The sequence below is a fragment of the Eumetopias jubatus genome, unplaced genomic scaffold (genome assembly GCF_037043125.1).
Source record: "Eumetopias jubatus isolate StellerSeaLion01/CBP00866 unplaced genomic scaffold, mEumJub1_p1.0 scaffold_9, whole genome shotgun sequence".
NCBI classification, from domain to species: domain Eukaryota; kingdom Metazoa; phylum Chordata; class Mammalia; order Carnivora; family Otariidae; genus Eumetopias; species Eumetopias jubatus.
The window spans coordinates 53567989-53584949 of NW_028274815.1; the positions used below are offsets into that span (position 1 = coordinate 53567989).

A 16961-nucleotide genomic window follows, 5' to 3' on the forward strand; every position below is an offset into this window, starting at 1 on the left:
TTATTACTGCCTGGCAAATCTTTAAATCTTTAAACATTGTTTTCAATGAAAGAAAAAGGGAATACCTCAGCATCAGGCTGTTCATAGAATCACTAACTGTTTGGAGAATGTATCAAATTTGCCCTGATCTACATACATGAGGCATACCTTTCTGCAGGGAAAAGAAAAACCTAAAGTGTCTGTGTTAGAGGAGAAAATTGTATGGATAAAAATATCTATGTTTGTATCTCAGATTTTATCTTTGTAGGTAGAAAACCCTCCCAAACCATTCTGTCTGTGGCCACCACAGTTCCGTTCAGTTCCTGTTCATCCTTGATTCAGAAAGGACCCAAGACTTCCCTCCCTGCTCCCTCCGACGCAGTGGGAGCCTGGGCCTGACTTAGCTCTGCTTTGCAGGGGCCTGAGTCCTGGGCCAGCCCAGCCAGCTCTCTGCTCCACCTTACCACCCTCTCCATCTGGCTGCACCCCGCTCTGGTCACTTACCTCACTCTCCTCTGCAGGGGGTGGAGGGACCTCCTTGATAATCTGAAAAGAAAAAAAAAAAAAAGAACAAGTCAGTGGAAATCTCCGGCCACCTGTTTTCCAAAAGGCCTGTTCTCCAGAAGGGTAGTATGGCCATAATTACCACTGTGATGGGCCCACGCAAGAAAGGCTGAGTCAATGCCATGATGTGTCTTTCTGGGCAGAATAGCTCAGTTAGTTAGAGCCTGATCCAGACTGAGGCTTGTGTCTTCAACTGTGTCTGTTTTATATAGAGAAAAAAATGTTCCACAAGGGACAGTTTCATCTCTCATTTCTTATTACCCAGGTAGCTGTCTTGCAGATTTATTCGCGCATATGTTCATCCAGTTATTCATGCATCAAATCGTTTATCTACCCATCCAAACATCTGCACATGTGGCAGAGCACTGTGCGCCGCACAAGAGAAGATGGTGCTGCAGAGATGAGTCAGGTATGCACCACACTCAGGCTGTTGGCAGCCTTGTTAACTGCCACTGGTCCCAAACGGTACCTACCCAAGGAGGGAGGGTGTGATGGTCAGGCAGACCAATTCCTGACAGAGGGCAGCAAAAGAGGGGTAACCAGGGATTTCTTTTAGGGCCCTGACTTTTAAGGGGCACCAAGATTTACATTACAATATTATAAGATTGTATTCTGCAACTTCCCCATCATCAGGACTGAAGAAGAGAGACATGTGGACACTCCGGGAGGGGAGAGCAATCCGGAACTTCTTCTAACCAATGAGAGGATGATTGACGCCCGGGAGGAGGACAGTTCGGTGACCGTGAGCAGCTTCTCCTGCTTGTCCCCAGTTTGCACGCCTCATGCGTAAAAGGAAACCACGTAACCCTGCAGTTAATTAGATTTAGAGTCTTTTATAAAGCAACTTGGCCATTATCTACTGTGACTCCACCAAGTCCCTTGGAGGCTCCCTCCTCTCACCCCAAGCTTAGAATTTTGGGTCCCCTACATGCCGTCTTTTCCTTAGAGAATTCTGGTAAACACAAAGGTCATTCTATATCTCTTGGTGTCCTAGTGCCAGGGCTGGCCTGGGCCACTATGAGCATGGGTGCTCAGGTCCTCCCACAGGACCAGCCAGATCCTTACTCTTCTAGTTGGAGAGCTCGCCTGGCTGCTGACCTGGCTGCCTTCTAGGCATCAAGGTCTTCCTCACCTGTCCCTCCTGAGCACATGTCTCCTTTGATCGGATGATTTGGGGACCTCATCGGGGCTCTGATCTCCACTGCTATCACCCACACTACCACTATCTGTAATATCATCTCTGTATGTTGAGATTGGCTACTGACTTGAGGTTGTACTAACACCAGCCAGGGAAGGGAGACTCCAGCCATCTAAAAGGATGGTATTCAATTAATTAAGAGGCCAAGGTTAAGGCCTCCAGGGCTTTCAAGCTGTCATTTCATCTGTGCCCACTTCCTGGCCACTGTGGGAAGCCTGCTGAAGGTCTTTGGAAAGCATGAAGCCATGATTTTGCTCACCCACTCAACACTGGCTCCGAATTCCTTAAGGAAATCTCTGGGGAGGGCCATTACTGTCCAATGCTGACTTCCCATTGTCCCAGAGGCGGGGATGATTTTAAAATAGGAAATGGCCGGAAACTGGAGGGAGAGGTGAGGAGGTGGGGACAGCAATCTGGCATGGGTCTTTTCTCTTAGGGCTGGGTTGGGAGGGGAGTGAGAGGGAGAGCAGGGTATCGGGGAAACACAGACAGACGTTAACAGAAGAGCCGTGGGCAGTGTGCACAGCAAGGACGCTGGGTATATAGAGGTTCCGTGCAAAGCAGCTGGGCTCTTGTCTTCACGGCGCTGCCAGCTTCCTCCCTCCCTGCATGGAAGCACAGCATTGTTGTCCAATGGGAACCCCAGACCTGCCTTTTTCTGATTGTGAAGATCTGACCAGTCCTTGAACCTCCCTGGGCTCTACTGTTCTAATCTGTTAAATGGGAGTAACGTAACCTTGTAGAGTCATGATGAGCAATAATGTTTGTAAAACAGCTGGTATAGAGTGGGTGTTCAATAAATGGTACGTGCCATTATTATTATTATTATTCTTTGCCTTCCTTTTCTCCTTTCTCTATCTCTTGCCTTTATTACCTCTTTAACGAAGGTTTCACTTAACCCCCTGCATATACTGATCTACTAATGACTATGTATGGTGGTTTCCATAAGATGAGTAAGGCAGGAGACTGGTGCTCAGACAGTGGTCAGGGGGCTTGAGAATGGCCAAGGGACGTCAGGGTGGTTAGCACTAGGGTGTCTCACCACACGTGTGTAGGCAGGTGACATGAACCAGGAAGTGCAGCACCAAGCGGCCTACGACTCAGACCAACCCAACTGTGGTTGCCATTCAGAGTCACTTCCTGAGTATTTACTGAATTCCACATCTAGCAATGTCCCAAGGGGAACCCACAAGACAATGTCAGAATACACAATGTATCAAGTATTAATCAAAGGTGGGCTAGTTTGTAATCCAGGTTCCATGCTGACACACTGTAAATGGGCACCTGAGTTTCTGGAAGAATGCCACCATGCTCAGGTAAATAGGATGAGGCACCTCTAATCTGGCCTTACTGGCTGGGTGCCTGGCAGTACTGAGCAGGAATGAAGAGGAAGTCTTCCTATTGCTTCAAGCTCTGCCACCATCAGGCCTCCCCTGGGACAGCAGGAGAGCGTTTCAAAGAATGATCCAGACAGGCGACGTTGAAGTCATTACATAACTATTCCAAGTCATGAAGCTAGACAGGCTGTCTGTGAGTGAGCCAAACCCCTGTGCCAAGACCAGCACACAGGCCACCCAAAGGAATGCTCTGAGCACAGGGACATGTCGGCCCTCTCCACCCCAACCCTCAGAGGGCCAGAGCCCATGCCTAGGAGAGCAGTTGGGCAGCACACCGCATCGCTCTCGAGCCTGCGGTAGGTACCACTGCAGCCTGGCTGCACGGAGGGGCCTGGGGCCCACGGGGTAAAAGGCCGACTGCCCCACCTCCACGATGCGTGATGTGCCCCCACCTTTCCACCTCACCCCTCTTCACTCTCCCCTTAACTTTCTGCACTTCAGCATCTTAGTCACCTTCCTGCTCCTTCCGTGCACCCTGCTGGTTCTCACTTGTAGCCTAAATGCTTTCTACCCCACCCTGCTTTGTCCCTGTGCCTGCACATAACCAGGTTCACACCGACTCACTGACTCATCGACTCAGATAGATCCGTAAATACACCCACCCTCGAAGTCGCCCCTGACCTCACAGCACAGGTAAGTTCCCCTTTTTGGGATCTCACAGAACCCAGTGTCTCTTGTAGCACTTTTAATGATAATTAACAGATGAATTCAACAGTTCTTTGCTTCCAACTAGTATGACTAGAAAGCATTTAATTCTAACTAGAATGTAAGCTGGAGTCAGCTGAGCACTGCCAAGCATAGGCATGATTTGGCCTACTTCCCTTCTGAGAAGGTTCTGGGAGATTCCGCTTGGTTGTGAGTGGGCTCGTCAGATCTTTCCCCATTAGGAGGGACAAATAGAAGATGGTAAGGTTGAGGAGTTCCTTAGTAAAATGTTTCGAAGGAGAACGCTCAATAAACATATTTATAGGATAACATGGTGGCACTGAATGGCAGTACTGGGGACAAATCTGGGGCCATTTTTCATATTTCTCCTCCAGAGGCCAGCACCACTTCTCCACTTACTGGCATCTTTAGCTTGGATATTGTGGATGGGCAGAAGGTGACCATTTGCTTCCTTGGGACAACTGCCCTAGAGATCCTTCTGCATTAATGGTTGGACTGGTGACGTAGAGGGGATAAGAAAAATGAGACAGAATGTGGACTTTTGAATTCTATTTGTGTTTCTTTGCTATCTGAGAACTTCTTGAGACTGTCTCTGCTGTGAATTGGGAGCAATGACCCTTCTCCCTTATCACCGGTTTCAGCCATGTTTGTTTAGGTAGACATGAGATAGGGCCGGATTTGACAAAGACTGTTGTATGGATAAAGGAAAGAAAAGATCGGGTAGAATCTTACTGAACTGAAACCTTACTGGCAACTTCTCACTGAGTCAAAACAAAGTACAGTTTTGTGTACACCCCTTAGTCTGACTACTGGAAATGGTAATGGTGAAGACAAGGAGATAGAGCTGACGTAGCACAAACACGGTCGGAAGATCATATACACCCAGGTTCTCGTTGGTACCTGGGAACTGTACTCTGGCTTTATGAGTCAAGTTCACCTGTTTAGGTCTCTGTAATGCTCTCTTTTAAAATTAATTTTATAGAATGTTAAGGTAAAAAAAAAGCACCTGCTGAGTTTATTTTGCTTATTTTTTTTTCCTCCAGAAGTATTCAAGTTTTGCTCCTAATTTGTCTGTTTTGATCTTTGCCACTCTGTTTGCCCTTGCTAACTTTACTGCTACTGTCTTGTGCAATGGAATGCAGGATGCATTCTACCCAGTTTTTAACACAAGCACCTCTTCCTTTTCTCAGATGATAGCCACACTGGCTCATTAGATATTCCATTTATTTATTTTTTGTTTTTGTTTTTATGTTTTAAAAGATTTTATTTACTTATTTGAGATAGAGAGAGAAAGCACAAGCAAGGAGGTGGGACCAAGGGAGAGGGAGAGGCCAACTCCCAGATGAGCAGGGAGCTGGACAGACATGGGATTTGATCCCAGGACCCTGAGATCATGACCTGAACCGAAGGCAGACACTTACCCAACTGAGACACCCAGGCGCCGCCCCCCCATTTTTTATTTTTATTTATTTATTTATTTATTTATTTATTTATTTTTATTTTATTTTTTTCCCCATTTTTTATTTTTAAAGATTTGAGAGAGAGAGTGAGTGAGCACAAGCAGGGGGAGAGACAGAGGGAAAGAGAGAAGCAGACTCCCCACTGAGCAGGGTGCCTGATGTGGGACTCAATCCCAGGACCCTGGGATCATGACCTGAGCTGAAGGCAGACACTTAACTGACTGAGCCACCCAGGCGTCCCTAGATGTTCCATTTCAAGCTGTGAGTCAGGTCAACATGCTCATGAGGAGCAGGAGAGGCCAGGCCTGGCTATTCCCACATGGTCGCCGGCTATGTCCCCACCACCACAACTGCACATTTCTCCTCCTTATCTTTCCTGTCTCTGCTCTCTGTGACAGCAGTTGGCTGTCGGCTAAGCTGTACAAGCTCATTTTAGACAGATGCTCATCTTAGGGCATGAGAAGTGGGACAAAACAGGGGACTTCTTTTGGGTTCCCTTTCTCCATAAATTGTATTTAGTGACTCAGGATCCTTTGTGCATGAGCTGGATGAGAAGCATCTCCTGCAACCCCTCTACACTGAAGGTGCGGTTCTCTTGTTGCAGAGGAGACCCTTCCTTGACACCAAACCAACTGTGTTGCCCAGGCAAAGTTCAAGAGAACTGCTTAAAAATACTAGTCTGTTAACAAAATTCAGCACATGTCCTCTAATTTGAATGAGTTTTAAACTTCATGGAGTATCAGAGTTACCTGGAGGGCTTCTTTTTTTTTTTTTTTAAAGATTTTATTTATTTATTTAAGAGAGAGAGAATGAGAGATAGAGAGCACGAGAGGGAAGAGGGTCAGAGGGAGAAGCAGACTCCCTGCTGAGCAGGGAGCCCGATGTGGGACTCGATCCCGGGACTCCAGGATCATGACCTGAGCCGAAGGCAGTCTCTTAACCAACTGAGCCACCCAGGCGCCCTGGAGGGCTTCTTAAAACACAGATTTCTGGCTGCACTCGGCAGTTTCTCATTAGTAGGTCTAGGGAGGGGGTCTTTGTATTTCTTTCTTTTTCTTAAAGATTTTATTTATTTGAGAGAGAGAGACAGAGTGCATGAGCAAGGGGAGAGGGAGAAGCAGGCCTCGCCCTGAGCAGGGAGCCCAATGTGGGGCTCGATCCCAGAACCCTGGGATCATGACCTGAGCCGAAGGCAGACGCTAAACCAACTGAGCCGGCCAGGTGCCCCTGGGTCTTTGCATTTCTAACGAATTCTCAAATGTTGCTTCTGCTCCTGGTCCATGGACCACACTTTGAGAATTATGAATTAGCTTATTTCTAACAATGCTAGCCTCAACTAGATATGCGGGGGCCATGTTGTTGCATCAGGTCAGACACTCCTGTTGAGAGTTGCTTATGGCTGATTAGAAACACTGGCTTCGAAAATGTCTCAGTCTAAAAATTATGGTGTCCCCTGCTTTATTATCAGGAGCTATGGGATCTCCATAGCCCATATGTCAGCGTGTTGGGGAAGACACGGAACTGTTTCTGGAGGAGACTCCCAGCTCTGCTCACAGACACTCTCTGGCTTTCTCTAGTGAGCATTTGTGCTCATCTGTGTGCAGAGCTGGCCTCTTGGACCCAGCCCTGAAGCAATCCCAGCCACATAGTTCCCTGGGAGCTAGGGACACAGATCTCAGCCTTCACGGTCTGCACCATTGTCAGTTAACACAATGAACTGTGTTTGCATCTTTCTTCTGTACCGGACCTCAGCCCCTAGAAGACATGGGCATACTTGGCCAGCTTTTATCTCCTGACACGTAGCCCGGTGCTTGTTACTCCGTCACTATTTCTGGGAAGAATGGGGGTGCATTCTTATGGCAGAAAATGTAAAGGAAGCATTCCTCATTAGTCTAAACTTCCTTGCCTCTCCAATAAGCCCTCCGGTAATACAAGACTCAGGACTGGTCTCCTGTCTCTCAATTGTCCATATAGATGCTTCTTTAGTAGTTAATACGCTAATAGTGCCAACCGCTGAGAGTCGGTTGTGACACTTAGATGCATCATGAGGCTCTTATTAGGGTCATAGGTTGGATTTATATTAATTACAGTACTTCACTGGACACATCTATACCCCATTCTATTCCCTAACCCCAGCTTCCATGTAAATTCACATGCATGTAGTTCAAGAATCCACTTTCCAAGCATTGTGTCCCAAACTAAATTTCTAATAAGGCTTCCCGAAAATTTGGAAGTGACATGTACAGTCCCTTTTGTTACAATACAGGCATGTAATATGTGAATTTGTTCATATGTGGTAGGTAAACTGGGCATAAAATCAGTAAACTATGAGATCATGTTACCTCAAAATTTGATTGTTCATGAGGTAAAGGAGAAGGTAATATATATATATATATATACATATTATATGTATTAATTTTTTGTGTGGTAAAAATCACACAACATAATATTAAAGTTTTTAAAGTGTGAGGGGATTGTATTTGGTGCCGCTGAGTAGCATCGAGTGAATGTGAAGATGCTGCCCAGCTGCCATCAGTGACCTGGGAGGGAAACACAAACCCTCACACACCACATCCGTTTTCTCACTTCCCTTCACCCTCGTTCAATGCCAGTGTATATCATGCTCCTGAGCCTCTGTACTTTTCCTCACGAAAGTATTTACTAGAGCATCCTCAACACGAGTATGTGTCCTGGTCATAAGAGTACAGGCAGTGAGTGAAGGAGGAGAGGCTTACACGTGTGGAGGAGAAGTTGTGAGGAGATGAGAGAAGATGAGGCATCGGAAGACCCATGGGAGTAAAGGTGCCCACACTGAGCTTCTTCAGAGGCCACACAAGAGAACCAAAAGAAAGGAGAATGAAACTGAACGGGGGCCATCATTGGCTTTGAAGGGGATTAGAGGCATGCACCATGGATTGAAGAAAAGGCTCTAATGCCCCGAGCAGCAGAGTAGTACTTCCATGGCATTCGGTCTTACTTAGAGCCACACAAATAGTCTTTTTTGTTATGAAAAGAAGAACCTGGCAAAACAACAGAAGCTGGATTTCTATTTTAAGCTGGTGCAGAAGGAATAACAAGACAGTGAGTCACAGCCATCTACCTCTGGTGTCGTGACACTTTGTCCTAAGAATGTCCTTCCTTCCGTCCTGTCTCTGTCACTCGAAGCCACAGTGCTACATCATACTCACATGCACCAGGAAACTTCATGTGTCTATTTTTACAAACCAAGGCAAAGTGGTATATTTACTGTCGCATAATTTAAATTAGGGACTTACGATGCTTAAAATGGTGGAATTTTTATTATTAATTTTTAAAAGTGGTATGTTTTATTAGACTGCACAGTTTTGAATGTTCTGCTTTGAACTCATGTCCCCCCTTAGTCCTGTTATTTTTATGGGGCCAAAATTCCATAATGCAGTGATATTTTTAAGAACACATGTTATAGGAGAAGTGACAGTATTTGGAGAACTTTTTTTTTTTTTTTTGAAGAACTTTTGAGGTACCTGCTAACTTAATAGCCATTGCTAACTTTGGAGAGAACACAGAAACTCCTGACCCAGCCTGACTTCCTTATCTCACATCCGGTCTCCGTGCTTTCCATATGTATTGGAAAACCTCAAGGAATCTCAGTAATTATATTCCTTTGGTTTTTGGTAATTTTGGATTGTGAGCTCATGGGTACTTTGCATTTACCTGAGAGAATCCTGTGAGGATTGGGTTGAGGACTCCACCTGCCAGAGAGGATTTGAGGTTCCTTCTGCAGATTCCTAAGTACTTCCAAACTGACCACTTTTCTTAGTGTGCAATTTACAGAACCACAAGTAAGATATATGTGAATTCTAAAACTGAGAGGTTATAGTTTTGAATTCTTAGGGACACACACACACACACACACACACACACACGCACCAAACCCATGGCCCATCCTTTTACGCAAGTTCCCAGCTTTAGGCAGAAGACTCCATTCCAACTCCCACAGTTTTATGGGCCTATATAAGGCTATTAAAACAAAGGTCTAGGTTATTGAGATCAGAAAATCTCCTGCCCCTCGGACTGCCACTGCTTTAGGGTCAGTCAACCATCTGGTTTCCAGATCCTTCTTTATTTTGGCCCTGGAAATGTCCTCTATTTTCTTATGAGCCTGGATATGTATTTGAAACAACTTTTATTCTATTTTTTTCTAGGAGTTCCCCCCCGCCCCGTTCTGCTATGTAGTTCTCACTGTATCACCATCAAGAGTAATTTCTTTTTCACAAATGATTGTTTCTTGCATGCTCAGAGGGGTTGGCTCAAATAAATATTGTATTCAGATGGCTAAAGTTTCTTGGGGCCTTACATTTAAAACACTGCATATCCTGAGACTTCTGGGTTGATTTCTTAGCACTAACTCTTCCGCTGTCTCCTGGCCTCATAGGTTCCGTGTGAGGAGAAGCCATCAGAACAGAGCTGTGTGGAGAAGAAATGCCAGTCGAGCTCCGAAAGGCATCTAACAAGGGCTTGAATATCACAGGTAGATGGGGATGCTTGCTTTCATGCTTTAAATCCTAGACAAATTTTATCACAGCTATTCTTCTCATTAAAATGAAAAAACCAAGGGAAAACGGGCAACTTGATGTGGAAGACATCCAGGAAGCATGAAATGCTAGCTAATGGCAGATAAGTGGATCTTTCTACTCTACGAACAACATAAATGTCACGGAAACCTCACAGCTGATTGGAGTGGGTTAGTGCTGGCCAAGTACCGCCTGGATCCAGTAATTGGACACTGTAGTTTAGCAAAGGCTATAGGACGAAAGGTGTTGATCTAGAATGTAGTGCAAGAAATTTTCATAGAAATGAGGTCAACTTTTTCCTTTTTTGCATTTGGGACTCAAATTTCAAATGTTTTTGGCCCTCCCAACTCATCTCTCTTAAGACGCATCCCTAATTTGCCTTAGAGTGAATGCCTTAATAACTAAATGAGAGTAGTGAGGGACAAGCATTTTCACATTAGTTAATCAGGCATACGTGGCTCACATGGTAACTTAAAAGAATAGCTGTGCATATTCTCCAGTGGATGATATGTCACTGTCACTGCAAAACTCTGTTAAGTGAAATGGTTAAAAGAAATCCATGAATTCAGATCCCCTCAGGCTTGAGGGGAGGAGTGTCCAGTCTGCCTAGGTTATGGGCAAGATGATTCCAGCCACAAGTAGTGCCTATGGGATCTGAGCAGGGCACACAGGGAACAAGGAAGGCTTGAAGATGTTCACAGCCTGTGAAGCTTGTTGGCTTTGATGCAGTCTCTCAGCGGGCCAGGAAAGAGGCTGCACCTCAGAGCTCAGGAATCTGCTCTTTCCACTGCTTGACTATGTTTCCAAAACAGTATTTGGTAGAATATTCACGTCTTTCCAGGTGTCTGTACATTAATAGGTATTTGGAAGGGCAGGGGGATAGGAATAGGCTAAGGAAGGGTTCCAGGGTCAAAATAAGTTTGGACATTCATAACACAAATGATCTTATTAAACGCTCTGAGAAGTCCCACAGTGAAGACAGTTATTCAATTTAGTTTAATAGTGTCTTTCAAACTTATTGTCTAGATACCCCTGTTCTGAAGTATACCTACTCACATCTTGTAGGTACTACTGTTCTGTGGACATAGTTTGGAAATGCTGCCTCTGATTAATTCCATCATATAATCCTCAGGTCATTTCCATGTATAATCAGGTTTGAGAACCACAGGCCAGGGAATCTTGAAAGGGAGGAGTAGATGCACTTATAGGAGGTAAGAATATAAAGAAGTAACTTTGGAGACAATATGGTTCCAGTGTTTAAATTTTACAAGTGAGGAAATTAAGGTGGAGGGATTGGCGCAATCCTGTGAGGGAAGAGGAAGCTACGTATTGGAACCCAGTTGTCTTTAATGACAGCTCGCCTCTCCTTGTTTCACCCAGCAGGCATGGGGGTGGTGGTGTCTGCGTTATAAGGCAAGTGGCAAGGCCAGCGTGGCAGGGATGCGGGGAGCCACGAAGCAAGGCAGAGATGAGAACAGACTGGATGTGTGTGGTGTGGGGTGTGGGGTGCAGAGCTCCAGAGGTGAGGGCAGGCCATGACAGAGCTCTGTGTGCCTGTCAGGAATAATCTCGTAAGCTACAGAGGAGTGTCCAGATGGGAATGGGTGGAGGCAAGAAAGGATCCAGAAAGCATGATGAGTCTAGGCCCGAGATGCATGGCTAAGAAGCTGCTTGCACCAGTCAGGTTTCTATTAAACAAACCAACTGTAAATCCCTTTGCTGATGTTAAGCTGGGCTGTCTGGCCCTACCAATTAAATGTTATGCTTAAAGGTATGGAAAGCATTGTTTGAAGACTTTATTTTTATTTCCAATAAGGCATATCAAGTTCTTGATTAATTTTTGTCCCTTGCAATTTGTCATTGGAGTTGTCAAAGGGACTTAATTTGTTGAACTGTTCTTGAAATTCAATAAAGTGAATTAAACATGATCTTTTATACACTGCTTTAAAAACTGTTCGTAAGATACCTACAAATCATTAAGAACAAAAGAGAGCAGAATTTTGCTTATGTAGGGAGAAACTCTGGATGCATGCACACTATCCTCTCCCTACAAACTGAATAAAAATATTTGCCTTTATTTGAACAGAAATATAATGATTTGATCTCACCTAAATAGCATGGTTTAATTGGATTTCAGAAGAACTGTAACTTTATAACAGGATCTCTTTTGTTTTCTTTCTAATAGTGATAAAAAACACAAAACCTAAAACTTATCATCTTAACCATTTTTTAAGTGTATGGTTCAATAGTATTAAGTTTATTCACATTGTTATGCAACCAGTCTCCAGAATTTTTTCATCTGGCAAAATATGGCGAGATCTTTTTACCTGGAGTTCCTGATACACCATTAACCTCCCAATAACACGGGCACATTTCTATGATTTTATTCAAGAAACCGATATAAATGTCTTTTGTTATGCAATTTGATACATATAAGACATTACATGTAACCTCCATGTAATTTATGAAATGCAGGACTGCCTGCATTTTCTAGAATAGTTCAGTGCTCTCATATCACTGATTCACTGTTGACTTTTTCTCTACACATTCAAGCCATTCAAAATATTTACTCTTCTAATATATTTCAGCTCTTTTTTTTCTCATGATCCTCTTCTTATTTTCATTTCCTAATCTTCTTTTTTGAGTTCAATTGAGAGATTTCAATACTATTGGACCAAACTTATGAGTAGATGGAGTGGCCAGCGCGTGACTTAAAGGGTACCGTGATGCCCCTTGTGGGACTGAGGCAGGGCTTTATTTCTTTCTGGTATAATACTGACCCTTGAATTCTCTTTTTGAAAATGCAAATAAGTCTGGTGTGCACAGTCCGGTGCCTGGCTCTCCCTCACTGTGGGTGTTTTTTTTTAAATTTTTTATTGTTATGTTAATCACCATATATTACATCATTTGTTTTGGTGTAGTGTTCCATGATTCATTATTTGTTCATAACACCCATCTGTGGGTGTCTTTGTGCCAGTGAATACACGTAGGAATCTTAGAAGCCAAAGGTTTACCTGGGGATCCCAAGAGCCAGGCTGGGGAACACTAAAAGGTTTTGATCCAGGATCTGGCCAATTACTTCTCTCTCTCCATCAGTCATGACTGAGAGATTCTATTCTGCTATGTGGGCAGTAAGTTACCCCAGGTTCCATCTAGCTGGAAGATAAGAGCCCGGATGGGCGTGGGGTCCTGGAGGAAAGGCAAAATGAAATGGGGAGCACTGGTCACCCTTCACATGTCTTCTTCCAGACAGGGCTAGCAGGAAGCAAGGATGCTGAGGCAGAGGGCAGGCCTGATAGTAACCACTATGTCTGGTCTGGTCAGACTGGTCATTACACTTTAATAATATTTATTTTATTTTATTTTTTTCAAGATTTTATTCATTTATTTGGTAGAGAGAGACACAATGAGAGAGGGAACACAAGCAGGGGGAGTGGGAGAGGGAGAAGCAGGCTTCCTCTGAGTAGGGAGCCTGATACAGGACTCCATCCCAGGACCCCAGGATTATGACCTGAGCCGAAGGCAGATGCCCAGTGACTGAGCCATCCAGGTGCCGGTACATTTTAAAGTGCTCTTTATGATTAGTAAATAGCAATCCGAGTCCCTGCCCTTCTGCCCCAGGATTTTGGGGACTGCCCCCCACCCCTGCCCCATAGCCAGCCACTAAAGGGTTAATGTTTGGCTCAGTTGGGGTGGGGAGCCTTATACAATTGTTAAATATTTTGTATATCACTCCCGGAGAAAACTTTGTAGCAGAGACAAGCAGCCTCTCCTACTCCACATTTCACAAGACCTTTCTGCTCCCTGGCTGTTTCCCATCATCACGATGCAGTTTTCGTACCAGGTCATGGGGCATCCCCTGCACTTGGGGCAGGGTAGGGGGAGTGACAGAGGATGGTTTCAGGACCATCATTCACAAGGATGCCCTCTGCCAGTCCCAGAACTGTGGGTAGGGGTGTTGTCCCTCAAGGGAGAGAAACGTCCTGCATCCTCAGAACCAGGATCCTGGGATGGGGGCCGGAGGCAGGGAGGTGATGTTTGCCCTCCTTCCTGTGTACTCCCTTTAGAAAACACATGATTTTATCCTGTCTCCTCAGACATCATCGCTCTTCAGGAAAGTCAGTGGTCAACAAATAGTTTTTGGGGGCATACCAAACATCAGAGCTCTGGCCAGCTTCCAGAAATAGGAGTGAAGGCAGTTTTTATAGACATGATAAACAGGAAAATTAATCTCCAAGATCTTCCCTTGTAAAGAAATCCTTTGGGACTTAAAAAATCAGATCACATTAACACATTTTGGCCACCTTCCAAAGCAACATGGACTTAAGCAGAGAAATTCATTGAAAAATATTTTGAATGTTGCAAAACAATCTGGCCTTGGGTGACACTGCTTCCAGTAATGAAAGATGTTAATTCAGAGACATTTCCCTGGAAATTAAAACCACAATGAAATATCACCTCATACCAGTTAGAAGGGTCGGCTATCATCAAAAGACAAAAGATAACAAACACTGGCAAGGATGTGGAGTAAAGGGAACTGTTGTGCGCTGTTGGTGGGAATGTAAATTGGAGCACGGGGGTTCTGTGAAAAATTAAAAATAGAACTACCATATGATCCAGCAGTCCCACTTCTGGGTAGATCTCCAAAGGAAAATGAAATCATGATCTTGAAGAAGTGTCTGCACCTCAATGTTCACTGCAACATTACTTACAATAGCCAAGACATGGAAACAACCCAAGTGTCCATTGACAGATGAATGGATAAAGAAACTGTAGTACATATACAATGGAATATTATTCAGCCATAAAAAGGAAGGAACTCCTGCCATTTGCAACAACCTGGACACACCTTGAGCGCATTGTGTTAAATGAAGTAAGTCAAATGGGCATTGTGCTAACTGAAGTAAGTCAAATGGAGAAAGACAAATTCTATGTGATATCACTTACATGTGGAATTAAAAACAAAACAAAATAAAACTCCTAGAAACAGATCATATTTGTGGTGGCCAGAAGTGGGGTTGGAGGTGTGGGAGGAGAGGGAATTGGGTGAAGTGGTCTTAACCATGGTCACCCTATTGACCATTTACACATCTTGTTAATCATATCATGTTACATGTAGCGTATCTTGTTAATGGACAGTAGGATGACCATGGTTAAGAATACTGTATGGTATATTTAATAGTTGCTAAGAACTGCTAAGAGAGTAAATCTTAAAAGTTCTCCTCACAAGGAAAAAAATTTGTAACTATGTGAGAGGATGGATGTTAATCAAACTTATTGCAGTAAACATTTTGCAATAGATACACGTATCAAATCATTATGTTGTATACCTTAAACTTATATAATATCATATGTCAGTCATATCTCAAGAGACATTTCCTACCAATATAAATGGAATTCTATGGAAATACAGGAATACAGGAATATATTCCTATAATAGTAAATATTTTTTAATATTGATAACAGTGGACAGCATTTACTATGTGCGGGTTACTGCTCTAAGCAGTATATACACGCACTCTTTTAAGCTTCACCATCTATTCATGAGTCAGTGCTCTTATTTTCCTCATTATACAACTGAAGAAACTGAGGCACAGAGAGGTTAGGTAACTTGCCCAAGATCACACAGCTAGTAAGTGACAGAGTGCTGCTAGCTGTTCTGTTGTGCCTAGCTGTCCCCACCCAGAAGTACCCGTTTTTGAGAATGAAAGGCACTGGGGTGACGCCTACCACAGTAGGAGCCCTGCTGTTCAAGGCCACCATTACCTCCACCCCTGGCCACCCCTTTCTTCAAGAGCCCGCTGCAAAGGTTTGTTGGGGTTTTTTTGTCCCCCCTCTCAGAATTTTAGTCTTGAAGATGTGCTTGTTTTTGAATCACCATAGAAAGCACCTTAGCTGACTCATGGTTTTTTTTTTTTTACCCTCAAAAATAAAACGGTTGTGCAGCCTTAAGGACTGAAAACACCTTTTAACTTTCGGGGCTGCTGTCGGAAGAATGTGTGTGGAGTCTGGGTGAATTGGTCCAGTCTGGTTTGCACTAGCTGACCCGAGGCTTGCGCCTGTCCTGGGTCCCTCCTGCACACACATGTTCTGATCCACTGAAAGTTGTCTCTTTCCCTCAACACCCAGGGGCCCTGCTGGTGCAAGAGTCTCTTTTCTTTCCAGAAGTCCCTGCTACATCGATTCACATTCTGGTCAAGCTTCTCATGTCCTTCCTTTACCACCTCTTTATAAAATGTCATTCGAAGCCCTCTCCCCACCTTTTTGAGTCCAGGGCTCTCTGAGTTTTCGGCCCTTGCTGAGCTCAGTTGCATACACAGATGTGAGTTCCCTCCCTTGCACTGTGTACTGAATGCTCAAGAGAAAATGAAGAAAAGTTCTTTGCTGGAGAGGCTCACTCTCTCCCCCACGGGACTTTCCATGGAAGAACTAAGATACAGGGAATGGAAGATGCTTGGCGGCAGAACAGTCCTCACTTCAAACTCACCTGGGCTTTACCGTGCATGCTGCGATTTGCAGAAAGGCAGGAGTTAGGCACGTGAAAGTGATTTTTTTTTTCATTTGGATATGACTTTGTTTGCACTTTTCCTAGCCTAGGGGCCAGGGAACAAAAATTGATAAACAGGCACATTTCACTGGGTGCTGCAGTTGATGGCAGATTATTCCAGGCCCAAAGCTATCTGGGGAGACATTGGCCGGAGCCCTGTGGTGGCTCCTGATGGCGATGATGGGGAGGAGACAGATTTGTACTGATCTTGTAGCCGAAGTGCTTAGACTAGTGCTGAGCACACGGTAGGTGCATCCTATAAATGTTAGCTAAAAATAATGAGATAAAGGCGGGTGTCAGTCAGGCTTGTTAAAAATAAAGAGGCCAAAGGCACTCTCTCAGTTGGACAAACTAGCCGCTGAGGCTAGCGTGGCCTTGGATGAGTATCAGCTGGTGCAACTCACAATGCGTGTGTGTGTGTGTGTGTGTGTGTGTGCGCGCACGCACACGTGCGAGTGTGATGCATATCAGATACCACTCATCATTTACAGTATTCTGTGGGTCCTTCCAAGCACCAGAGCCAGAGCGGCACCCTCGGCTGCCCTATGTAAAGGCTGTGCCCACTGGCCATCTCACTCCCTAACCCATACTGATTCC

At 44.5% G+C, this 16961-nt stretch overlaps 1 protein-coding gene and 1 long non-coding RNA gene across 6 annotated transcripts in view; one reads left to right on the top strand and one right to left on the bottom strand.

Annotated features, from left to right (window-relative positions):
• Nucleotides 1-16961, bottom strand: part of ANTXR1 (ANTXR cell adhesion molecule 1) — a 211868-nt gene that overhangs the window by 65021 nt on the left and 129886 nt on the right. Inside the window, exon 14 of the mRNA XM_028116302.2 lies at nucleotides 484-525. Coding sequence (XP_027972103.1) covers nucleotides 484-525 — 42 coding nt within the window. The remainder of the gene's footprint in view (nucleotides 1-483; nucleotides 526-16961) is intronic.
• Nucleotides 1-16961, top strand: part of LOC114218938 (uncharacterized) — a 44715-nt gene that overhangs the window by 22589 nt on the left and 5165 nt on the right. For 2 of the 5 annotated variants that reach the window (XR_003611276.2, XR_015768945.1), the window contains exons 3-6: nucleotides 809-952; nucleotides 1177-1285; nucleotides 2629-3771; nucleotides 9679-9774. This is a non-coding gene — a long non-coding RNA (uncharacterized LOC114218938). Of the gene's footprint in view, nucleotides 1-808; nucleotides 953-1176; nucleotides 1286-2628; nucleotides 3772-9678; nucleotides 9775-13914; nucleotides 15671-16961 lie in introns of those variants that run through there. The other 3 variants (XR_003611277.2, XR_015768944.1, XR_015768946.1) reach the window with 3 other exon arrangements.